The 21356-nt window shown below is 38.9% G+C and overlaps 1 protein-coding gene across 1 annotated transcript in view; it reads left to right on the forward strand.

The window, feature by feature from the left end:
* Positions 1 to 21356, forward strand: part of USP7 (ubiquitin specific peptidase 7) — a 71893-nt gene that overhangs the window by 26404 nt on the left and 24133 nt on the right. The window contains exons 2-7 of the mRNA XM_082292330.1: positions 4334 to 4438; positions 10160 to 10358; positions 11747 to 11885; positions 12572 to 12660; positions 13381 to 13489; positions 19210 to 19340. Coding sequence (XP_082148456.1) covers positions 4334 to 4438; positions 10160 to 10358; positions 11747 to 11885; positions 12572 to 12660; positions 13381 to 13489; positions 19210 to 19340 — 772 coding nt within the window. The remainder of the gene's footprint in view (positions 1 to 4333; positions 4439 to 10159; positions 10359 to 11746; positions 11886 to 12571; positions 12661 to 13380; positions 13490 to 19209; positions 19341 to 21356) is intronic.

The following is a 21356-nucleotide window of genomic DNA, read 5'->3' on the forward strand; positions in this document are numbered from 1 at the left end:
TTTCTGTTGTAGTGGAATTGCTGTGATTGTGGAGTCATTCTGTAGCTTTTGGCCACATGTTACTGCAAACACGTGTTTATGCTGAGCAATGTCCTGCAGCTCAGGGACGGAGCACTCTGCAGTGCTCCTGTCTTAGAACAGGATTTAAGTTATGCCAGAGGCCATATGAACTTGACAAAATCTTTTCCGCTTTCTCATCGGTAGGAAAAAAATACGGCAAACTGAGATTCCTTCCTTGTGGATTTGAATTGTGTGAACAGTAGAACAGAGCAGTGTATCTTTCAGTGACACTTGAGTTCATATTATTAAACAGGTGGAATCCATCTGAACAGCCTTTTTTGAATACAGGGTTGGTTTTTTTTAAAACACTGATGCTGTTTTAATTCTGATTGCTTAATGGTGTGAGTATTTGAATATGATAATGTTGAGCTCATAGTCCATAACAAGCAGATTTTTTAAATATATATACTTTCTGTAGGGTCTGTCATTGCATGGCCAGTTTATAGTTTCAGAGAATTTGGTTGGGTTTTTTTCCTTCTCTCCCTCGCTTTCCCCTGCAGCAATTGCCACAACCATTTTGCTTTCAGGCTTTCATCTCAACACTTCAGTAACAGACTTAGTTAATGAGTGATAAGAAGTGTGCACCTGCGGAGTCATTTATATATAATCCAGTAATTTGTCTATGTAAGGTTGACTGACACTTCTTACCAGCTTCCCAAGCTGTGGTGTCACGCTTCAGTTTTGTTCCAGTCACATATCTCAGACTTATTTCAGCATTCATGATCTTTCAGTAACTAAGTGAAAGCTCTTTTTTTGCACAAACTAACATCTGAAATGTGTCTTCTTGGAAGTTGTCTTAACCTCCAAACTCAGAGACCCCCTTTAAACTCTTCAAGATGTATTTTTCATTTATAACACAGTGCTATGGGCAGAGAGAAAATGGTATGTGATGTTAAATGTTTCAGAAGAAATTGTCATCACTATTTTTTTATGTTGCCTTGCATTCCTTTTTGTAACAAAAGAATATCTACAAAGGTTTATGTGTTGCATTTTGGGGAGGTGGAAAGCCAATGCTTACAAAACAGTCTTACAATGTCTACAGTTTTGCTACTGAAGGCTGTATTTATTTAATATTTTTGAGTAATGTATTTAAAGAGTTAAAAACATTTCCTATTCATAAGGTTGCTTTCCTATGCATAAGGTCCTTAATTGATGTGGTTTATGTTAACTTTCAGTTGATTCATAGACTGCATCTCAAATTTATTCCAGGGATATGATTGAAACTGGGCATTCTGATCTGGGAATGGACAGATGACATGACTGGCGTGATGTTGACACGCTGTGGTTTAAGCTGCATTAAAGACAGCAGTGTATTAAGTAGTATGTGTGGTAGGAAGGTTTTCCTGGCCAGTGTGGACAGGTATGTTTTCTCTTTCTTAATCCTGTAATGTGTAATTTGACTAAGTCTGTGGCATTGCCTCTGCTTGAGGCAAAGGAAAACATATTTCTTAATTAAATCTTGGTATGATTTTACAATTCTTTCCTATGAGCTCTTAAGGACAAGAGAGGAAAACACAAATTACTGGTTTTCAGTGCTCTAGTAGAAAATGTATTTTGTCATACTGCTTGCTAGCATATCTGTTGAAGAGGGATTGTGTTTTGTTTGTTTAAAGGATTAGTTGAATTTTATTAGCAGTTAAAAAGCTTCCTTTGTTCACAGAAGCCAAAAACATTGACTAGTGTTATCTAGTTTCCATATCTGAAAGCTGTATCACAAACTTTTTGTCCATATATGTCAGAAGAAGAAGCAAGGGCATTCATCATGGTTCATTTGTCTTATCACTAAACAGTATCTCTCAGAAGCTGTCTCTGTTTAAGTTGATTGCTATTGCTGTGCTCTCTAACTCCTCATACTTTCAAAGGAGGTAGAGCAGTATCTCTTAGAAAGCTCTTTACTTTCTTAGTTAAGGAGAGTTCTTTCCCCATGAAACACAGTGTCAACATTTAAATTCCCTGTTGAAAGAAAACATTGTATGTGCTTTTAATGAAAATTGAACTATTCCTCAGGTGTTCGCTTCAGGTTGTTTCCAGATATTAAGTTGCACTGATGATAACTTTAGGAAGAATACTAATTTAAAAAAAAAAAAAAAAGTGTTAATTCAGTGTAAACAATTGTTGCATTTTGAGAACATGGTGTATGCTTCTAGATAGCAGTGACCCAGAGGACAGCTTTCTGTTTAGACCAGCCCGTGCTGGTAAAAAAAGGGGGGAGGGGGGGAAAGGCAGGATGTAGAAATGGAGATCTTTTCCTTCTCACTCTTGATTTTTATCATTTTTCCTGCTCTTGAGTTGCAGGAGTTCAAACCTGTCCCTCCATAATTTTGTTGTAGTAAATCTTTACTTTAACTTGCTGTTCCAATGCAGCATTGCCAGTGCCGATTGCTGCTGAGGGGACCCCTGAGGCTCTACCACACCCGAGCTCATCTTCTGCAGCCCTTTTTCTTACAAAGTCAAAACTTCAAGTCATACTTAATTTTGCTTTTGTTCTAAAACTGGGAGTGTAGAAAAGTGCACGTGTTGTCGTGGGTGCTGCACACTGTATGTTTCACAACAGCCCTTTCACTGGTACCTCAGTGAGATGTGCTGCACCCTAATAAGCTTCCAAAAGCCGTGTGTGAGCATTAAGTTCGTGATCTAGCATGGCTCTAATCCAGAAGTAAGTCCTTAACCGGAGCTGTTTCTGTCGTGCTGAGGGCAGAGGTTACTACTTGTGCGGATTTACTAGGAGAGTAAACAATCAGAATAGGAGTGCCGGGTGTGAAAGTATCTTCCTGTGTGCTGTGAATTGGAATGAGGCTGCAAAAGCATTTTGTGTTCTGAGGAGAGGGAGAACTCTGAAGCACTTGCTGACTGATCCTACTGCACTTCCCCCGTGGCTTATCCTACCTTTGTGCGAGCTCCTCCCTGGCTTTTGAAAGACTTGGGAGATAATCACACAGTGATTCCCGTTGTCGCTTGTGTTTGTCCCTTTTGCCCAGGAGAGATTCAGCTGCAATCTGGTAGAAGGCAAATGTCCAGGTTAGTTGGCAGTTCTTGCAAACAGCCGGGCACCCCGGTCCGTGGGCACCCGGGTCCGTGGGCACCCCGGTCCGTGGGCATCCATCCCTGCGTGCCCGTGTGGAGCACGGAGCCGGGTGGGAGCTCGGCAGGGCCCGTGGCGAGGGCGGCTCTGTCCAGGGTGCTGACGGCTGAGGGCACGGCCAGGCTGCTGTGTTGGAGCTGGCATCGCGCTGTGTCCCTTGGGAATGGTTTCCCTCCTGTGCGGAGGTTACCTGCATCCCCAGGCAATAACTTGTGTGTAGCTTTTGGGTATAAGACTATTCCTGGTTACACAAATCGGTGACCTTGGGACTTTTGAGGCATAGTAGAATGTGTAAGTTAATAGCACGACTTGTATAATAAGGAAAAACCTTGCTTTTAAATTAGTGTCTTTTAAGTAGTGCTTGTCCTTGAGATGGTTGCAGGGGCTTATAGGTTTTACAGTTTGATTATAAAACTCAGTTTGGTTTATCCAAGAATATATCCACTTTGTATAATCATGCTGAAACTATCCACTGGCTTTTGGTGTGGAAGCAATGGAAGGAGGTGTTGTTCGGTTGTTGGAGGAATCAGGAAGGTGCTTGCTCAATCAAAGCAATGCATTTGAGAAATAGCGGGGTTTCAGTTCATTGAGTTGTCTCATATCTCTTGGTGTAGTGGCATTTACATATGTAATGGTCACTGTAGCAAAACTTAATGGCAGTGATGGCTAGAAACTGGAAAATATTATATCTAAAATGTTCCTTGATCCTAAAGGATTTCCTTTCCAATTTTCCCTAAGTAAGATTTAAATCTTACCATTACATTAGATTAGAGGTTCAGGGTTTTTTTTAGAAAACCAGTAACACTGAAGAAGTCTTAAAGTGACTTACTGGTTTAGCAAGTCTGCTACTAGAAACTTGAATCTGTGTAAAAATGCATAATGCAAGAAAAAGTTTTTATTTAATGAGATTTGATTATGAGATGCTGATTTTAAGGCCATTTGGAAACTTAAAAGTCAATTTGTGTTCTTTGTATCTGTATTCCACATTAATGTGGACTTTTTATTTCGTCTATAAATATTGACCTATATGAAGAATTTTCATTAGACAAATACCAGTACAATTGTGGGGAAATAATTTAATTAAATACTGTTCTGTGCAAGTGTGCACCATTCATGTGTCTCATAAGCATTACCTGAGACAAAAAAGTTAATTTCTGATAATTAATTTTTATGTACTTTTTGTTGTCTTAGCTGGAGATACAGATGATCCTCCAAGAATTACTCAAAATCCTGTCATTAATGGGAATGTAGCGATGGCTGACGGACATAACAACACTGAGGAAGACATGGAAGATGGTAAGTAAATATTTGATAAAATCCTGGTTTGTTTGGCTTCTTTGGTTTTATGATTTTGAAGAGAAAGTGGTCCATCTTACCTGTGTCCTGTGATCTGCAGCTCATTAAAAAAATGAATCCCTTTGTAGTTATGGCTGCAGGTTTTCTGTGTAGGCATCCTTTTGACGTAGCTGTACAATAGGATTAGACTACTGAAGGTTTGGGATTTTTTTTCTTGTACTCTTTCTAGGTACTCATTTAAACTGCTGAAAGTGCTACTGTCCGTTGTTATGTTTTGTGATGCAGCCCTTTAAAGGTGCTGCAGCTGGGCTTTGCTGAATAGTAATTTTATCAGTTACGCAATTCCTTTGGGGTGTTTAGAATCCTTATCTGTCCTGCTCTCTTGTCAGGTGGCAGCTGTGCTGTGGTTTTGTCTTTGTGTGGTAAGTCAGTGGTAACTATTCTGTTGATGAATATCTTTTGCCCTCAGTTCTGATGCCCAATTTTACTTGCAAAAGCAAAGGAAAAATTATATATTAATGTCCTGTTAATAAAAGGGGACATGTGTTTTTGAAGTCTTTTTCTAGGTCCATTAAATGAAAATAAGGTAGTACAGTTTTTCTGTTACAGAAGATCAAATAGTTACAACTCCGGGTGTATTTAAAGAAACGTAACAAGTCTCTAATTCATTTAAATCTGTTATGTTTAGTGAGGAAAATGTGCAATGATATTTCTTTTCTTACGAGAGGATATGGGTAGGGACTGCTCATTTTCAAGAATGAAATAAAATTGAGTTGAGAGAAGGGAGTCATCATATGAGTGGGATTTGTTACATATTCCATGCTGTCTTGTGAGAGTACATTCAGGACTAGGCTTAAACATTTAGTTAGTTATGCAAAAATGCTGAGTGATTTTTTTCAGAAAAATTAGAGTTTGAGGTTAAAGGTGAAAACAGTGCTTACTTTCATGCATTCAAGGAACATAGAATACTGATAGCAAATAGTAATGTTCCATGAAGAGAAGAGAGTTTAAATTCAGAACAAAAGCATCTCATGGTTGAATCACTTCTGTATTATTGGCAAAGATAAAGTTTTCTATGACCAGAGTCTCACAATGAAATAAAAATGAAGTCTCCTTAGCCTATGAATTTTATGTGATTACCTAATCTCATTCAGAGGGTTTTGATTTATTGCTCAGAGTAAATAGTTGAGCCTGAAACAGGGAATTCTGTTCTTATCAAAAGTTGTTACAGAAGATGTTAAATGTCTGTCAGGCCATGGTATTTAGAGGGTGGCAAGAGAAGATCCCATAGGTTGCCACCAACTGGCAAGAACAGCTCTGTTCAAGTTCTGTTGTTAGTGATGATGTTTATAGGTAGAAAGCCTCATAGTGTTTGCTGTTGATATAACCAGTACATAACACATTGGTCAATTAGCAAAAAAAATTTGTCCACTAGTTGGTCTGTATAGACTTGTACAAATTAGCCAAAAGGTACTTAAGCTGCAGAAATAGCTGATGAAAGCCAGGCTATATCAGGGCTGGCAAATAATCAGATATTCACCTCTTCATTTAGAATAACATTGACCCTTTAACCAAAAAACTACTGTGAACCTGTTTGTGTCAATTTCCAGCTGTCTGTCTCCTCTCAGAACTGGGTATGAAGGTGTTGCACTAGAGAGAAGTATCTGAAGGCATTTGACAGAAGGCTTGTGAAAGCATTTTCCTGCCTTTGTGGCCTTCTAGCATGGCCAGGAGCTTTGGCCCACTCTGCAGTGGGACATCCTTCAGGGTTCAAGTGTGACTATTAAGCAATAGTCTTAATAGTTCCTCATTATCATATTTGAATAAAGGAGTGTCTGGCTACATCTCAGTGCTGCTACAGCTGTGCATTGACACAGATAGAAAACACTGTTATTGCAAAATGTTAGAGTTGCAGAAACATTCCTGAAGACTTGCATCACGTAGGTGGATGATGCCTCTTTTCCAAGTCTTGTAAATCAGATTAGTTGCTTGCTGTTGCATTATTTACACATCAGTGCAATTGCTCTCTTGCTATTTGTGCTCTTGCTAACCTGGTTTGCAGCATGATGTGCATGGGTAATGGACAGCTCAGAGATTCCAAAGACAGGGAAAAATGGGAGATACTGGCTTCTTTGATAAACATGCAGTTTTCCTTTGCTGTTACTCATAGCAAGGGTCATCAATCTGAGCTGATACTGAATGCATGAGGAGAATTTAGGTACCTCTTCAGCGAAATTAATGAGTTTAATGGTTCCTGTGAGAGAGGTGAACAGTAAGGTGAAAGGTTGATGCTTCCAGCTGGATCATAGAAATCAGCTTTCTGGTGATTTTCTGAGCTCAAGCAACTTCTGAGGTGATTTTGTTCTTCTAGCTTAGCACATAAAGAAATGACTGATAAGATTGGGGAAAAAAAAAGTATGGCTCTCATCCCCTTTGCTAGGCGGCAGGCTGCAGGCATTGTGAGGCACAGGGAATGGGAGCAGCAGTGGACCACCAGCAGGACTTTCAGATACGGCTGTGTTCTCTCAACCAGTACCTGTTGTTGCTCTGTATGAAGTCTTAGCCATTAAAAAGGACCAGCTGAAGGACTGTGCTGTGCTTTGTATGGAGAATGACTTAAATGAACCAGACTTTAACAGCTGGAATAGCAGCTTCTGCAAATAAAGTAAAAAATAATAAAAACAAGGCTCTGATCAAATTTTGTTTGCAAGTACATCAGTATTCAAAGCAACACATAGAATAAATTCTCTTAGAAGTTAAAGTTCAAACAGAAGGTCCCTAGCTAAACATAAACTCACAGCTTTGCCATTACCTCCTGAAGTCTCATTTCTGTGAAGAATTGCAGAGGCAAGAAGGCTTTCAGAAGCATCAGTCTTAGCTGTATGCTGGTATTGCATGCTATATTTGGATCATTATTAAAATATTCATAGAATATTCAGCCAGTTTCTCCATTAATAATTCAGGTTCAGAATATTTTAATAACCCCAGTGCACTTTAAAGGTAGCATCATTTACTAAGAGGATAAAGAAATCTGCTTTTCCCAGAAGTATAAACATTTAAATATGTGTTTCAGTCTTAAAATGGATCATATTCAGTATTTGGATCTGTGGTTTGAAGGATCTTTGTTCCATGAAGATGCTGAATATAACATTCATCACATCAATGAAAAAATCTTTTCCACATAGCAAAGACAGTCCATTGCATGTAACTTCTCCAAGTATTGTCAGTGGGATCAGTCCTTTCTAACTTGTGTTCGGTTTGTAGTTCAGGGATTCATAAAAGTCTCACTTGCCAGTCACTGCTAAATTATCCTCCTGCCAGCTGCAGTCTGTAACTGGAATCTGGAGGACACGTTCATGATGGCAAAAAAAGGCTTTATTTATTGACATACTCAAAATAATTGTCACATTTGCTATGTAAACTTCTTTTTCTAGTAAAATTCCTCTTTTAAATCATTACACTTGCGAAGAAAGAAATGGGCTTACTGGAAAGAAAGGAAGGTTGTTATTTTTAAAGAAGCTTCTATTTTGGGGTTGACCTGTGTTACGAGGCTGCATTTTTATGGAGCAGTTACTAGTGATTGCTCAAATATTTTACAAGGAAGAGTTCCCATTCCCTGGTGAGCTCTCATGCACAGGCTTTCCTGAAAAGAAATCAAGAAATACAGGCAAACTTTCTCTGAAGCCTCTGCAGATGCAGCGTGGGCTGCGTTTTTTAGCTGACACTGTAGCAGCACTGCTGCATCCTTGTGCTGAAGTGCTCTGAAAGCTGCATCAAAGGAGGCAGAAAGCAAACTTGGCTCGTTTTTTGGAAGCTCAGACTGAGCCCAGAAGCACTGATCATGATTGTGAGTAGGGAGGTGGCCTCAAGTTGGTTTGAGATACACGTGATGCAAGACTGATTTTAAATTTTTAAGTATGTTACAGATTTGTTTTATCCTGGCTGCAAATCAAGTTAGAGCTCCTCTGTCTGCAGCCTGCCAGGTTCTTGGGTGTAGAAGATCAGCTCTTCACTCTGTCAACAGGCAGTGAGTAGTGAAACTGGGAAGAGAGCAGTTTTTAAGTAGGTGACAGACCGCTATTTAGCTGCACTTGCAGGTAGGGAAAAAAGAGAGAGTAATCCTTTGAACTCCTAAGTTACTGAGGAAGCTGACAGCACAGGGCAACACGAAGGTCTTTGCACTAGTAGAAGGGACAGGAAGCTGGTTTGGGCTGTAGTACCTTCAAGAGACAATTGGACTGCTTAGGGCTGCCAGGCCATACACAAAAAAATCCTCTGTGTTGCAGTTCAGGAGTAGGAAACTGCTTGAAAACTGCTTCACAAGGGAGAAGAATGAAATCTGTCATAGCTCCCTGGCAGTTGTGGATAAAACGTGGTGATTTTCAGTATGAAGTGTATAATCTTTACACTGTTACATTGTTGTAATCAACAGTGTTTCATTTTTTAAGTAAGGTGGCAATCAGGACTCACCTGTGTTTTGAAAAAATGATTCAGCGCTGTCTCTGGTGCTGTGCCAAGCTGAGTAAACGACTGCTGTCCGTGTATGGAAAGAACACTTTTATTGTGCTGTGCTCCTTGTCACAGTTTCACAATCCGATTTCTGGCTTGGTGGTGTTGTCCCTCAGTGCTCTTTGATTTCAGGTGTCACTGCATGTGTCACATACCTTCAGTTGTGCATCCCCCATAGGTGCAGTGAGAACAGCAGGGTGACCATGGGTGCTGCGTGCTGCCCTGTGTGCCTGTCCAATCTCCTTACAGCCTAGCAGCATTCAGTGTTACATGAATGTCAGACTGGAACCATGGAAAAGGAGGGGAGTATCTTGTGCATCCCTGGCCTGTAGAGTTGTTGGGATAAGTTTCAGGCTTTTTCTCCCTGAGTGCAATATGAGGCGTGTCACAATAAGAGAGAGCCTGGTCTTGTGCCTTGCTGAAACTGTCGCAGTCTCCAGCACCCTGTTATAGCTGTGTACTACAGAAGCAGAGCAGATTGTGGTAGGTGAAGAATTGGGTATGTGGGAAGAAGGCAAAATTACTTTAATCGTGTGTGTCAAAATAAGCTCTTTAAAAAAAAATAGTCTCGTTTAATTACGTGCTAGACCACTAAAAATCTCTAAAGTCTTTGCATACCACAAAGAATACAGGACCCCATTCTTGAGCTAATATTTGGCAAACTGATAAGATTTTACAAAAATCCAATGACCAACCTGTGGCATTCATCTGTTCTAAAATACACTGTTGCAAGCCAAAACCAACTAAATGGTGACATGATATCAACAGGGCATTTGAACAGATTGTCAAATTCCTTAGTGCATATGGGTTCATGCAGGGAACTGACTTCAACTGGGCTGTAGAGATGCTACACAACAAGAAGAGTTAGAGTGGGCTGTGATTTAGTTGTAAAGCATTTGATGTCTCTGTCTTGCTGCATCTGCTGCTTTAGAAGAAACTGGAGTGGTAACAAATCCTACTGCTAAAGAAGCATTTAAGGAAATTGTGTACAAAAGGGACGCGTCTTGCAGTGCCCTGTTTGCCCAAATGGAGTTGCAGTGTTTTTCAAAATTAAAAAATTGGAATGTCAGTAATTAAGTAGTTCACTGGGATGGGGATGTTCTTGTTCCTTCCAATATCCCACCACATGAAACATGCTCATGTTACATGATGTTGGTCATCTTGGAGTGAAGAACATGAGGTGTTTCAAACAACTGTGTGTGTGTATTACAGATACAAGTTGGCGATCAGAAGCAACATTTCAGTTTACAGTCGAACGCTTCAACAGGTTGAGTGAGTCAGTCCTCAGCCCTCCCTGCTTCGTGCGGAATTTGCCATGGAAGATCATGGTTATGCCGCGCCTCTACCCGGACAGACCACACCAAAAAAGCGTAGGATTCTTCCTTCAGTGCAATGCTGAATCTGATTCCACGTAAGACCCTTTTAATTATTGTACAAGTCCTCGCTTGATACTGGTTAATCTATTGCAAGAAATACAAACATCTACAAAAAATACTTCGCCTTGCTTTCTGCAAGAGGAGAGAATTCTTGCAAGGGCTTGAGTCCCCTTTATCCCCCACCTTTCTAAATCTCAAAGTATAAGAATAATCCCCTCTTTAGGATGAGCTAAAATCAGCTTGTGTAACTAGAAATTTTTGGTAGAATTTAGATATATGCTTGCTGAAGGAGAAGTCCTTGACTGACAGTTTTCTTGGCATGGAAAAAGTTCTGGGTTTATTTCAAATGAAAGTGGAGCTTCTCTAACCATGCCAAGCTATAAATGCTGCCCTGTGAAGCGTGTGAACAGGTAACTGCTACCAGTGCAGGCAGAACAGGGCATGAGTCCTCTCTTTAAGTGGAGTTCATCACTCATCCAGCAAGATCTGAACACATGTGTGTTCTTGGAGTCCTGCATGCAAATCAACATTGTCTACCTTTGACTGCTTTTGTAAATAATAGAAAAAATTTAAAAGATAACTACAAATTTCTGGGGCATTCCTGTAGCTTATCCAGGAAGAGTGCAGACCTCTCAGGTGTCCTTTCCAATAGGGTAACTCCCATTCTGATACTGAATCTCACAAAGCTTGTTTACTCTGAATAATAAGTTGCATTTCTTCGTTGTTTTTATGATTTAGAGGTGAGTGCTCAGGGCAGAATGTAAAGAAAAAGTTGTAAGTATATTAACAAGTCACAGGATGTGATTCACATCCTAGTATTTACAGAAAAAGGACAATGTGATCTTCAGAAGTACCAACCAAGGTGCAGCTGGTGGAGCTGAGCAAGCATCAGTGTCACTGCATGAGACAGTGACAGGACTTTGTCTGAGCTGGTATCCAGCCTGATTGCCTTGCACGCGTAGGGTGGTTTGGAACACCAGTGGTCATGAAGAAGTGCTGCTGAGACAATTAGTGTTGGGGAGTTTACCTTGTGGGAAAAAGGGTAGAAGCTCCTCCTCCTTTCCTTACCAAAGGCTGAGACCTCCCACTCTGTAGACACCAAGGGTACTTGGAGTTGGCCTGTCCATGTCCAGTGAGGTTGAACTCATGTGGGAGAGCCATCAGTTTCTTAAACCAACCTGCAAGTCACTGACACACTTTCTTGTCAACACTGTTGCCATAAGAAAATCTCCATTCCTGGTTCATAATGTGGCTTCAGAAAGCCCCAGAGGTTCATGCCCTCAATAACAATTAACATCTAATAAGGAAAAAAAAGCCGGTGTGTGAAAGTAATGTGCCAAAAATCCCTAACAAAAAAAATTATGTAACAACTATAAAAAGCTTGATTTTGAAAGAGTTTCAAGTGTTTCTTCTGTATTTATAGGTCATGGTCCTGTCATGCACAAGCAGTTCTCAAGATAATAAACTACAAGGATGATGAAAAATCATTCAGTCGTCGTATTAGTCACTTGTTCTTTCATAAGGAGAATGACTGGGGCTTTTCTAACTTCATGGCCTGGAGTGTAAGTAATTGGACATGTATTAGTTTGTTAGATAGGAGCAGTTTTGTACTTGTACTCCTGCATACTGAGATGCTGATAGCAAGGGGGTTTTTTCCCCAAGCTGTTACTTTTTTCTATCATTGCTGTAGATTTCTTTTCAATTTCTTACTGTATTAATTTGATTTTTATAGAGTGCTTTTACTTATGTTGTAATTTAAATGTTCCCTCATTATTATTTTCTGTCTATCTGAGTGCTTGTGTTTTGTTTTCACTTTGTGAAAGTCAATGACATTCTGGAGCAACATACATTTGCTTGCATTTCCATATGTTCTTTGTGTATGTGTACAAATATTTAATGCCCTAATAATATTACTGAGGTTTCTCTTGAATTGTGACAGTTTTTTAAGCATTTGCAAAGATTTTGGAATATGTTCTAGAAGAACTAGAACATTTGATTACCAACTCTTATTACCGACTTATATCATTGAAAACTGAAAAACTACTGCAAAATCTTAAAAGGCAACAAGTTTCCTGCATTGAGACACTGAAAAAGAATTTAAATGTAGCAAGCTGACAAACAGCTGCTTTGGTGTTCTTCAGTTTATTATTACTGATAGCTCAGGCTTGGAAATTAGAAAGCGATGTGTAACTGAATGCTTCGCTGCATTTTCCTCTTCTCATGTTCCTGTGTCACTCCTGTTTTACAGGAAGTTACTGATCCTGAAAAAGGCTTTATAGAAGAGGACAAAGTTACTTTTGAAGTCTATGTTCAAGCAGATGCTCCACACGGAGTAGCGTAAGTATTTTTGTTTAAAAATAAATCAATATTCAAAATTCTTAATTCTAGCATTTTTATGTTGCTTGAGATGATTCAAGTATTTTGTATTATTGCCATTTGTAGCTCCCATCAGACATTCTCACTTTGTCACTACTAATTGATGAATTCTCACATGGCAATATTTTCAGTCGCATAGAGATTTTTTATAGCTTAAATTTCTGTTTGCACAAGTCACCAAAATGTTGTGGAAACTCAGCTTCTGTGTGAGTTGGTTTGTGATTCAACACCTCTGCAGTTCTGGCCCGAGCATTTGTGGTGTGGGAGCTGATGGGGTTTCAGGTGCAGCCAGGTGGCTCTGCTGTCTAACTTGCCTTGGTTTGCAGTTGTTGTAAAACTGCTTCATCTCAGTTGTTCCCCTTCATGGCACTTGTAAACAACGGGGCTGTACAGAGGTGCAGACTTGCCCCTTAAAAGTACAGCTCTGAGTTCCACAACTCTCTCATAGGACATAATTTTTCTGCCATATAGAACATATTTCTTTAAAAAGTAATAAAATCACTAAGCATTTCATTGCGAAGACTGTTGTTACTGGCAGGCAGTAATGAAGTGTAGTTTATTTGAACCTTCAGTAGCAATGAAGAGTAGCTGGTATCTACCAGCAGCACTACCTTAGAAGAAATACTCTTTATTATTGGCAATACAGAACTCTCTTGGTTTCAACCACAAACTATTTTCCAGGTGGGATTCAAAGAAGCACACAGGATATGTTGGCTTAAAGAACCAGGGAGCAACTTGTTACATGAACAGCTTGTTACAGACTTTATTTTTCACAAATCAGCTACGAAAGGTAAGTAATACATGAAAGAGCATGAGATTGTAACATTGGCTGTTCTAATTAGCATTTATAAATGCTTCAAAACAGAGCTGTGTGATCCTTCTGCCTCCTTTATCCTTTCAGAGGAGTTGTGACTTACATGGTCATGCATGCCGTACTGCAGGCAGAGTACAGGAAGCTCCCTTTTGTAGTGTGTGGAACACAAGCTTTTGTCTTTTGTGGAAGCAGGCAGAGCACCTGCAGCTTAGGGGGTGTTTCTTTGACTGTATTATGTGCTAATATTGCTAGGAATTGCTGGGGGCAGGAGAAGGAGTTTAATCTTGCAGATAAAAGATGGAAGTAATTTCCCTTTTTTTGAAATAGTTAAAATAGGGAATTATGGCTTCTCAGCCCATAAACAATGCACAAAAATACACATTTGCTCCATCTTGAAATTCATGTTATGCAGCAGAATTTTTTGTTATTATGATTGCCATCCTTACAGTGATGGAAAGCATTGTATTTTCAGTAGTTTAAACACTGAATTTTATATTTACCTTAGTAATATTTTTTGTTTACTGTAGATGTTATTTCTTTGCTGGAAAGAACTTCTTTGAATACCTTTTAATAAATGTCTCATCCAAAGCCAGAATAAAATAACTAGATAATGTGTAATTTTAAAACAGTGCAGTGCCCTCACTGGGATTAAAAACAGAAGTGATGACTTGATATTGGAGGTGGTGATCTAGAAGAGGGGATGTACTGGGAGAAAAAAAAAACTTGGAACTATTCAGTGTATTGGAGTGTCCTATTGATCCTAATTCATCCTTGTGTGCATTTCTGCACTTACTCTTTGTCTCTTGGTGAAAATGAACTGTTCTAACTTGGGCTTTCTCTTGTGTAGACTAGTTGTTGCTGTTCAGTTAAGCTTTCTTTTCCCTTTCCAATGTACCTGCTTTCCACTGCCTTTAATTTCCCACCATGTTATTATTTATATCCCTGTGGCCTGTAAGTGTCCCAGTTGGCATTTGTTTTCTGTCTTTGCAATGTGCAATGTGCTGTTTACTCCGAAGTGCTGCAAAAAAAAAAAAATAGCACTTCAAACTCCAGTAGAATGTAAGTGAGATCTTACCAATGCCATGGACAAGAGATAAACACTTGTCTTGTTTTACATGATGCACCTGTTTTGTTTCTTTTTTGCAGGAGGTATAATTTACTCATTCAGTTTATCACTCATTATAAAGTCTGTTCTTTCTGCTCAGCACTCAATGTTTGTGCATTTTACTTTTTTGGACAACTTCACTTTGCTTGAGAGAAAAAAGTGTTTTTGTAATAGCTCCATCTAATGCAATTGAGTAGCTTGCTCAAGATTGTCTTGTAGTCACTAAATCAATATGTACCATGAGGTAGTGAAGAAGAAATTCTTTTTGTAATACAGATTGGTTTCAGCTGAACTAATCTTACCAGGCATTCCCCTGCACTTCTTCCCCAGCCCCAAAATAAATAGCAGCTTTTAGAGTCTCTTAATATCTGGCTAGTGACCATAGAGGAAACTTAATTTACTAAAGTTGGTAGCTGCAGCTTCCTTTATGGAAGTGTTCCTGGACTCAGCTGGTATACCCAATTCCTTGCTCATTTCTCAGGCTTTCAGAGCCCCTTCAAACAGAACAGATGACAGTGGCAGTTTTAGACAGCTTTAGCACTCACTTGGCATTGGTACAGATCAGGAAGAATCAGGAATTGCCTTGTCTGAAAAAAGTATTATTTACATTTTTGTTTTCACTTTGACCAAACTCGTTCCTCTTAAACCAAAGTAAAATGAAACGTGCAGTATCCTTGGTTTGCTTCTCACTGTTTCCATAATTTCTGTGAATCCTCCTTCCTTGGAAGAAATAATGATTTCTGTTGCTGTTACTTAGAGCTTTGTTCCCAGAGAAGCTGCTGTCAGGAGCAGAGCTGGGGAAGCAATGAACAATAGCAAAGGCAGGCACGTACCTATGGAAAGTCAGGCCCTGGGGAAGCGTGGGTGAGGATTGATGGAGAGGTCCTTTCTTCTCTGCTCTGCTTCCAGATAACAGATAGGAGGTTCTTGGGGGTTTGAAATGAGACCTCCCCTTTAAGCAACAAGGTGGCTTTAGTGGTAGGGTATAAAGAAAGGAACTTTCACATTAGAGCATATTGTTATTTGTTGTTTGTGACTGATAATCTCTGCTTAACTGCAGTCCATGTAGGCAAGAGGCAGTGGTGACTTCCAGAGGGATCCAGGTTTGATCCTGGGGTCTGTTACCTGAGTTGTCCCAGAACTGTCTTTAGTGCCTCCAGCTTCTCCGTGCTTGTGGCTGCATTCAGTCCATTTGGGAACTTTTGCTGGTTCCCTTGAAAAAGTCCCTACAACTCATGAGAACATTGTAGAATGGTGATCGAACTACATTAAAATACTAAGTACTGGTCCATTTCTTCCTGGCTCTCCTAAGGTTATGCAATATATTTTACCTAACCTTGGAATTTCGTGCACAGTATTTTCTTCCCTTCTTCAAGTAATTTCTGGCTTTAAGCAATGTGTTCAAAGTTACCTGTACCATTCTTTTATTATATAAATATCTAAAATTTTTCTCATATCTGTCAGTATGCCTATACATGTTCTTATCCCTCTTTTGTATTCATTTCCTGAGGGAACTTCTCAGGTGTTAAATTAAGAGACCTTGCTTTTTTAAGTGGATCAGAATGCCTCAGAATGCCTCACTCCTTTATCTTGAGGTCAGGCTTTCAGAATTTGGGAGGGTAAGGCATAAAAATAAAGGTTTGAAGAGGATAATACTTAAAAAGTGGTAGTGTGGAGAAAAACTTAGATAAATGAGCTCCAATATTACCTATATACACAAACAGAATGAAGAGCCAAGAAAGGCTGTGTTAAATGTCTGCTTTGTCATAACACATGTAGAACTTCCCGAGAAATAAAACTGGTGTTTTTATTCAATGACAGCTGGAATGTAGTGATTATAAGTAAATTGTAAATTATTATTTGAATATTACTTGAGAGATATAGGAAGGGAATTAATTGTCCAGATGGTATATGAGAAAAACATGAAAAAAAAAAAAGGAACTAAAGGCAAAGGATTTAATTTTGTTTAATTGTCAAGGTATTCTGAGTTCCAGTTTATGCATTTTTGATGGAAGAGTCAATCACTATGTTGATTTTTAGCCTGCTGTAAGTTTAGCATTTTAGTATTTATTTTTTGAATGTATCAGCAGTGACTATATTTGCATTTTTTCATTACTTGATTTTCACACCCTGTTTCTATTTGTTTAAACATAGCAAGTGTCGATATATATTTTTTTTAAAAAAAAGAATTTATAAGATATTCAAAGAAGTTAATAGGGGCTGGTGATAGAGATTTGGAAGATTCGAGACTTGATTGTTGAACTGTTTCTCTTTCTACCTTTAGCCAGTGACACCCACTCTTAAAAAGGTTCATAAACCAGGTACAGGAAGAGGTTTAAAGTTGACTCTTCAGCATGGTGGCTTGTTTTGATGTTCATATTTTAAAGCAAGAAATAATTTTTGCTTGTGAAATCAGAGGTATAAGCCTAGCTAGTGAAATTTGAATTGGAGTTTGCCCAGATTGATCTGGTTAACTGGGATTCTGCATTTGGATGATAAACATAAAGCAATTGGAAATTATTTACTTCATTAGTTTACTTGAATTGTTTTGAAGCTGAATGTTCTGAGCTTAGGATGGAAATTTCCATAATCAGGGTCCAGCTTTACATTATGGAGAGGTGGTGGGATCTCCATTCCTGGAGATGCTCAGAATTTAACTGGATCTGATCCTGAGCACCTGGACCCCCACTCTGAACTTGGCACCTGTATGGGCAGGAACAGAGATCAGAACCTACAGAGTTCTCTTCCAGACTGCATCACTATAAACTCTTGAAGCAGTGCTTAACACATTAAAAAAGTTGAAGGGTTATTGAGTTTCAACAGTTAAAACCTGTTGCCAGTGATAAAATTGAAGATGCTGTTTTCTTCAATTTATAAAATTTATAAAAGCAGTTTAAGCAAATCCCAAAGTAGAGCAAAAGAAGACTTTTTTTATTGTTGCCATTAGGGTGAGGTTGGGCTATTGTTCTTAAAATTACTCTAACAAAGACTTCTGTTGACTGTCCTTCAGAATATAGTTGATGTTTCCTTTCTGTATGTGTAAGTACTACTAACGGTGTAGCTTGCAACTGAGTAGAAATAAAAATTTGAAGTTACTGGTGTTCGTGATTCTGTTTTAGGTCATCTCTATTAACTGGTAACTTCTGAAAATTAAATTAAAAATTTTAAAGATACAGTCACGTGAATTATCATATTACTTTACAGTTGCTTAATTAACCATTGGTTTTTTGTCAGAATATCAGGAATTTGCTTTCTTTATGAAATTATTTCTCTTATTTCATCTTACTGCTGTAGATACTCTGATGACAGTTTCTTTATTCTTTGAAGTATTTCTGTTGCGGTACTTTTGGAAAATGTAGTGGATCCTCAGAATTGGAATAGAAAACAGGCCTGTCAACTTTTTCGGAACTTCTTTTGCTGTTTTTTCTTTTTTGCCACAACCTTGTGTTCTTTTTCTATTAGCATTGTCTTCATCTAGTGCCTGTCCCATCTGATTCCCATCACTCTGAGCTGTCCTGTAGCAGTGACTGTTTGCCCAGCAATTCCCAGCTGCCTGCTGGAAGTGCTACCCTTGCTCTATATTTAGGGAACTGAAGTCCAGGGTAAGTTAGATGTGCTGCACACCTGGAATTCAGGCTAATGCACAAACTGAGGGAGAGTCACTGAGGTCCAGTTCAGCACTTCACTCACAGAAATGGATCGTTCCCTGTTGTTTCACAGGAAAAAAATTCAGGTGGCAATTTTTCTGGTTTTAACAGGTTATTTTCTCATATGCTACTTAATATTGGGGTCCTTTTTAGTTTCGTTTGTTGCCTAATCTCCTTACAGGGTTGTCTGTTTCTTTTTATCATTTATGCTTCTTAAATGAACATCTCCCTGTAAATGCCTTTTGTTTGCTCTTCCTTGTCCCTAGATGTATTGATGTACACTTCTTAAAAAGTAAATCTCATTTCAATGACTATTGAACTCTCTTAATCCCTGTTTGGTCTATTTGTGTAATTTCTCTGTTCTCAATCCTTCACAGATCAGTATAATCAGTGAATTGAATTGTTAAGCTGTTTATTTGCTGGACAGTGATGATGTTAAGTAGGAATGAATGTATTGGGAGCTCTCAGAGCTTCCTCTGACATCTTTCTCCATGTGGGCCATTTCTGTTTTCGTTCACTTGTTGCCCTTTATGGTTTCATGTGGTTGCTTTTTCACAATACCAGTTATTTTCAAAAGTCTGTAGTATTGACTGGTATATCTGGTCCTACTGTGATGATTGCACAGACATACCAGGCATGAGAGTTATTTGAAGGTGTTAAATGCTTTAGTGCATTTACTGTTCTAGGCTGGAATAAGGGAACTATTTAGATAAAATAACCATGAATGGAATCTGTTGTTCAGATCTTTCTAACCACTGTGCTCTAAGAAGAGTTGTTCCAGACAATTAACATTTTTACACTACAGTACAAGATTTTTTTTCAGACTTTTTTGAAGTGTTGATTAAATTGAGTTCTGTGAAGGAAGTCACTGAAGAGGAAAGAATGCATTAAATAGGATGAGCAATAAACTTTTCTGATACTAATTGAACTAAATGCTTTTTCAGGCTGTGTACATGATGCCCACAGAAGGAGATGATTCATCCAAAAGTGTTCCTTTAGCATTGCAAAGAGTGTTTTATGAGCTGCAACATAGTGACAAACCAGTTGGAACTAAAAAGTTAACAAAATCATTTGGGTAAGTTTCAGAAACTTGCACTATTCATTGGGCTTTTGCAGGCTTCATAAAGCTTTTCTTTAAAAATGTTCTATTTTAATAAGGTTATTTTTAGAGAGGTGCAGAGAAGTGTGAATATAACATGGTGTTAATTGTAAACTTTCTGTAGTTGACTTGGATAGGTTTTTATTTGTAGCCAGTACTAAGGACAGCTGATCCAAAAGTCAGATTTTTTTGGAAAGGGGAATGGTACAGAAACAGAGCTGTTAATAGCAGGGTTATAATTTGTCTGTTACTTGAACATTGTGTGATGAATTTGACTTAAGTAAAATTCAGAACAAAACAGTTGTTGAAACATTGCAGTTCATGCATTGGTAATATCTTTTTAAAATGGAATCTGTTTTAGATTTAGTGCAATAGCAATAATTTGCATGTCCATGTTGTACATTGTTGGCTGCTGTAACATTTTCTTACAACATATCAAAGACACAAGTTAGGACAGAAAAACTAACATTAGCATAACCTTTACAGGTCTTCTCTTTGCATGTGCTGTAAGTGTAGAGTAGGATTTTAATAAAATCTGTTCTAAAATACTGGATTTTGTATTACTTTGTCTCACTGTAGGTTAGTCTTGTAGTAATATTGACAAGCACTGTTTTAGTTCAAAACACATTAGGGAGTTTGTATCATCTTTTCCACACAGCTGTCCTCCGTGTTCATCCTGCGTCTGCTGCTACAGCCTGTAGTGGTGCTCTGTCCTAGAAACACTCTTTGTAACCTTGTGTCTTTGCAACCTTGACTTTTCCCCCTTTGGGGAATCTTAAAGGGAAATCAGAAGCCTCAGTGTTGTCTATCTGACCATACCCTCTTCCTACTAGCACACTGTATATTTAGTTTATCAGTGCTCCTGCTGTCCCGTTACATTGGAAGGACTTGGTGATAGAGTAAAATTTCATCTTCACTTAAGATCCCAACTGTGTCATATTCAGTAGCATGAAGAGACCTTTCCCAAGGGTGTTGCAGATGCTTAAATGTATATCCAAACCAGCAGGGCTTTAAAAATGTGTTCATGCCTGCTTTTGTTCTTGGGAAGGAGTTTTAGAATGTGTTTGAAGATTTAGGTTTTCCCCTTCCTTCATCATTGAATCAGAGAGGGGTTTTTGGCCTTGTGGGCCCTACCTAGATAGATGCTGGTTAGGGTAGTACTTTTTACTGAGTGTTGTGAATTTCTAAGTTTGACCTCTTTAAGTAGAAAATGATGCCATGTCTGAAGGGGCCCTTCTTTATCCTAATTTTAGTGTGTGACCTTTTTCTTTGGTTTGTCCTATGAGCTGGCTAGTGTGTAAAGCCTAGAGAGTTCAGGGCATTATTTTCTATTCTTAATTATCTGACAAGTCACTTGATTCAGCTTGTTTAAGTGTGGACCCCGCACAGTTGTTGGCACACTTTGGAGATTAATTTGCTGCTGTGTGACAGTGGGGGTGAGTCACTGAGAAGAGAGTGTGAGGGAGGATAAAGTCAGCATTGCTCCTGGTCACCCTGGTGCTGGTTCCAGGGCCAGGGTGGAACATCCCACTGAAGCTGAAGCCTACAGTCAACAGAGTTTATTTTCTACAGTTGGGAGTGGTGACTGCTGCTAAAAAAATTGTCAGAGACTTAGAACTTAAAAGTTTTCTTGAGTTGAAGTTACAGTTCTCACAGGAGTATTTAATGCTGGAGCTAGAAGCATGTTACTCTTGTTTTATTGAAGGCAGAAGTGCTGAACACCCTTGCTGCTGTGTGGCATGCTGGCTGGAAGGCATTTAGAGCCTGCTGCCCTTACCCCTGCTTTCACACAGTGTGTTTGCACATGGACAGTTCAGAAAGCTGAATGCCTCCTTGGAGTTACTGCATGCCCAGGATTAACTGTTTAGATGAGCACAAAGGAGCCGGTCTTTCCTATAAATCCATTTGCTTCCTTTCCTGTGCTGAAATAATCCCTAAATGATACTTGACTGCACCTGAAGTGCCCTCAGAAGAGAGGCAGCTGGAAACCTG

This window comes from Coloeus monedula (assembly GCF_965178545.1).
Source record: "Coloeus monedula genome assembly, chromosome: 16".
In the NCBI taxonomy this organism is placed as follows: Eukaryota; Metazoa; Chordata; class Aves; order Passeriformes; family Corvidae; genus Coloeus; species Coloeus monedula.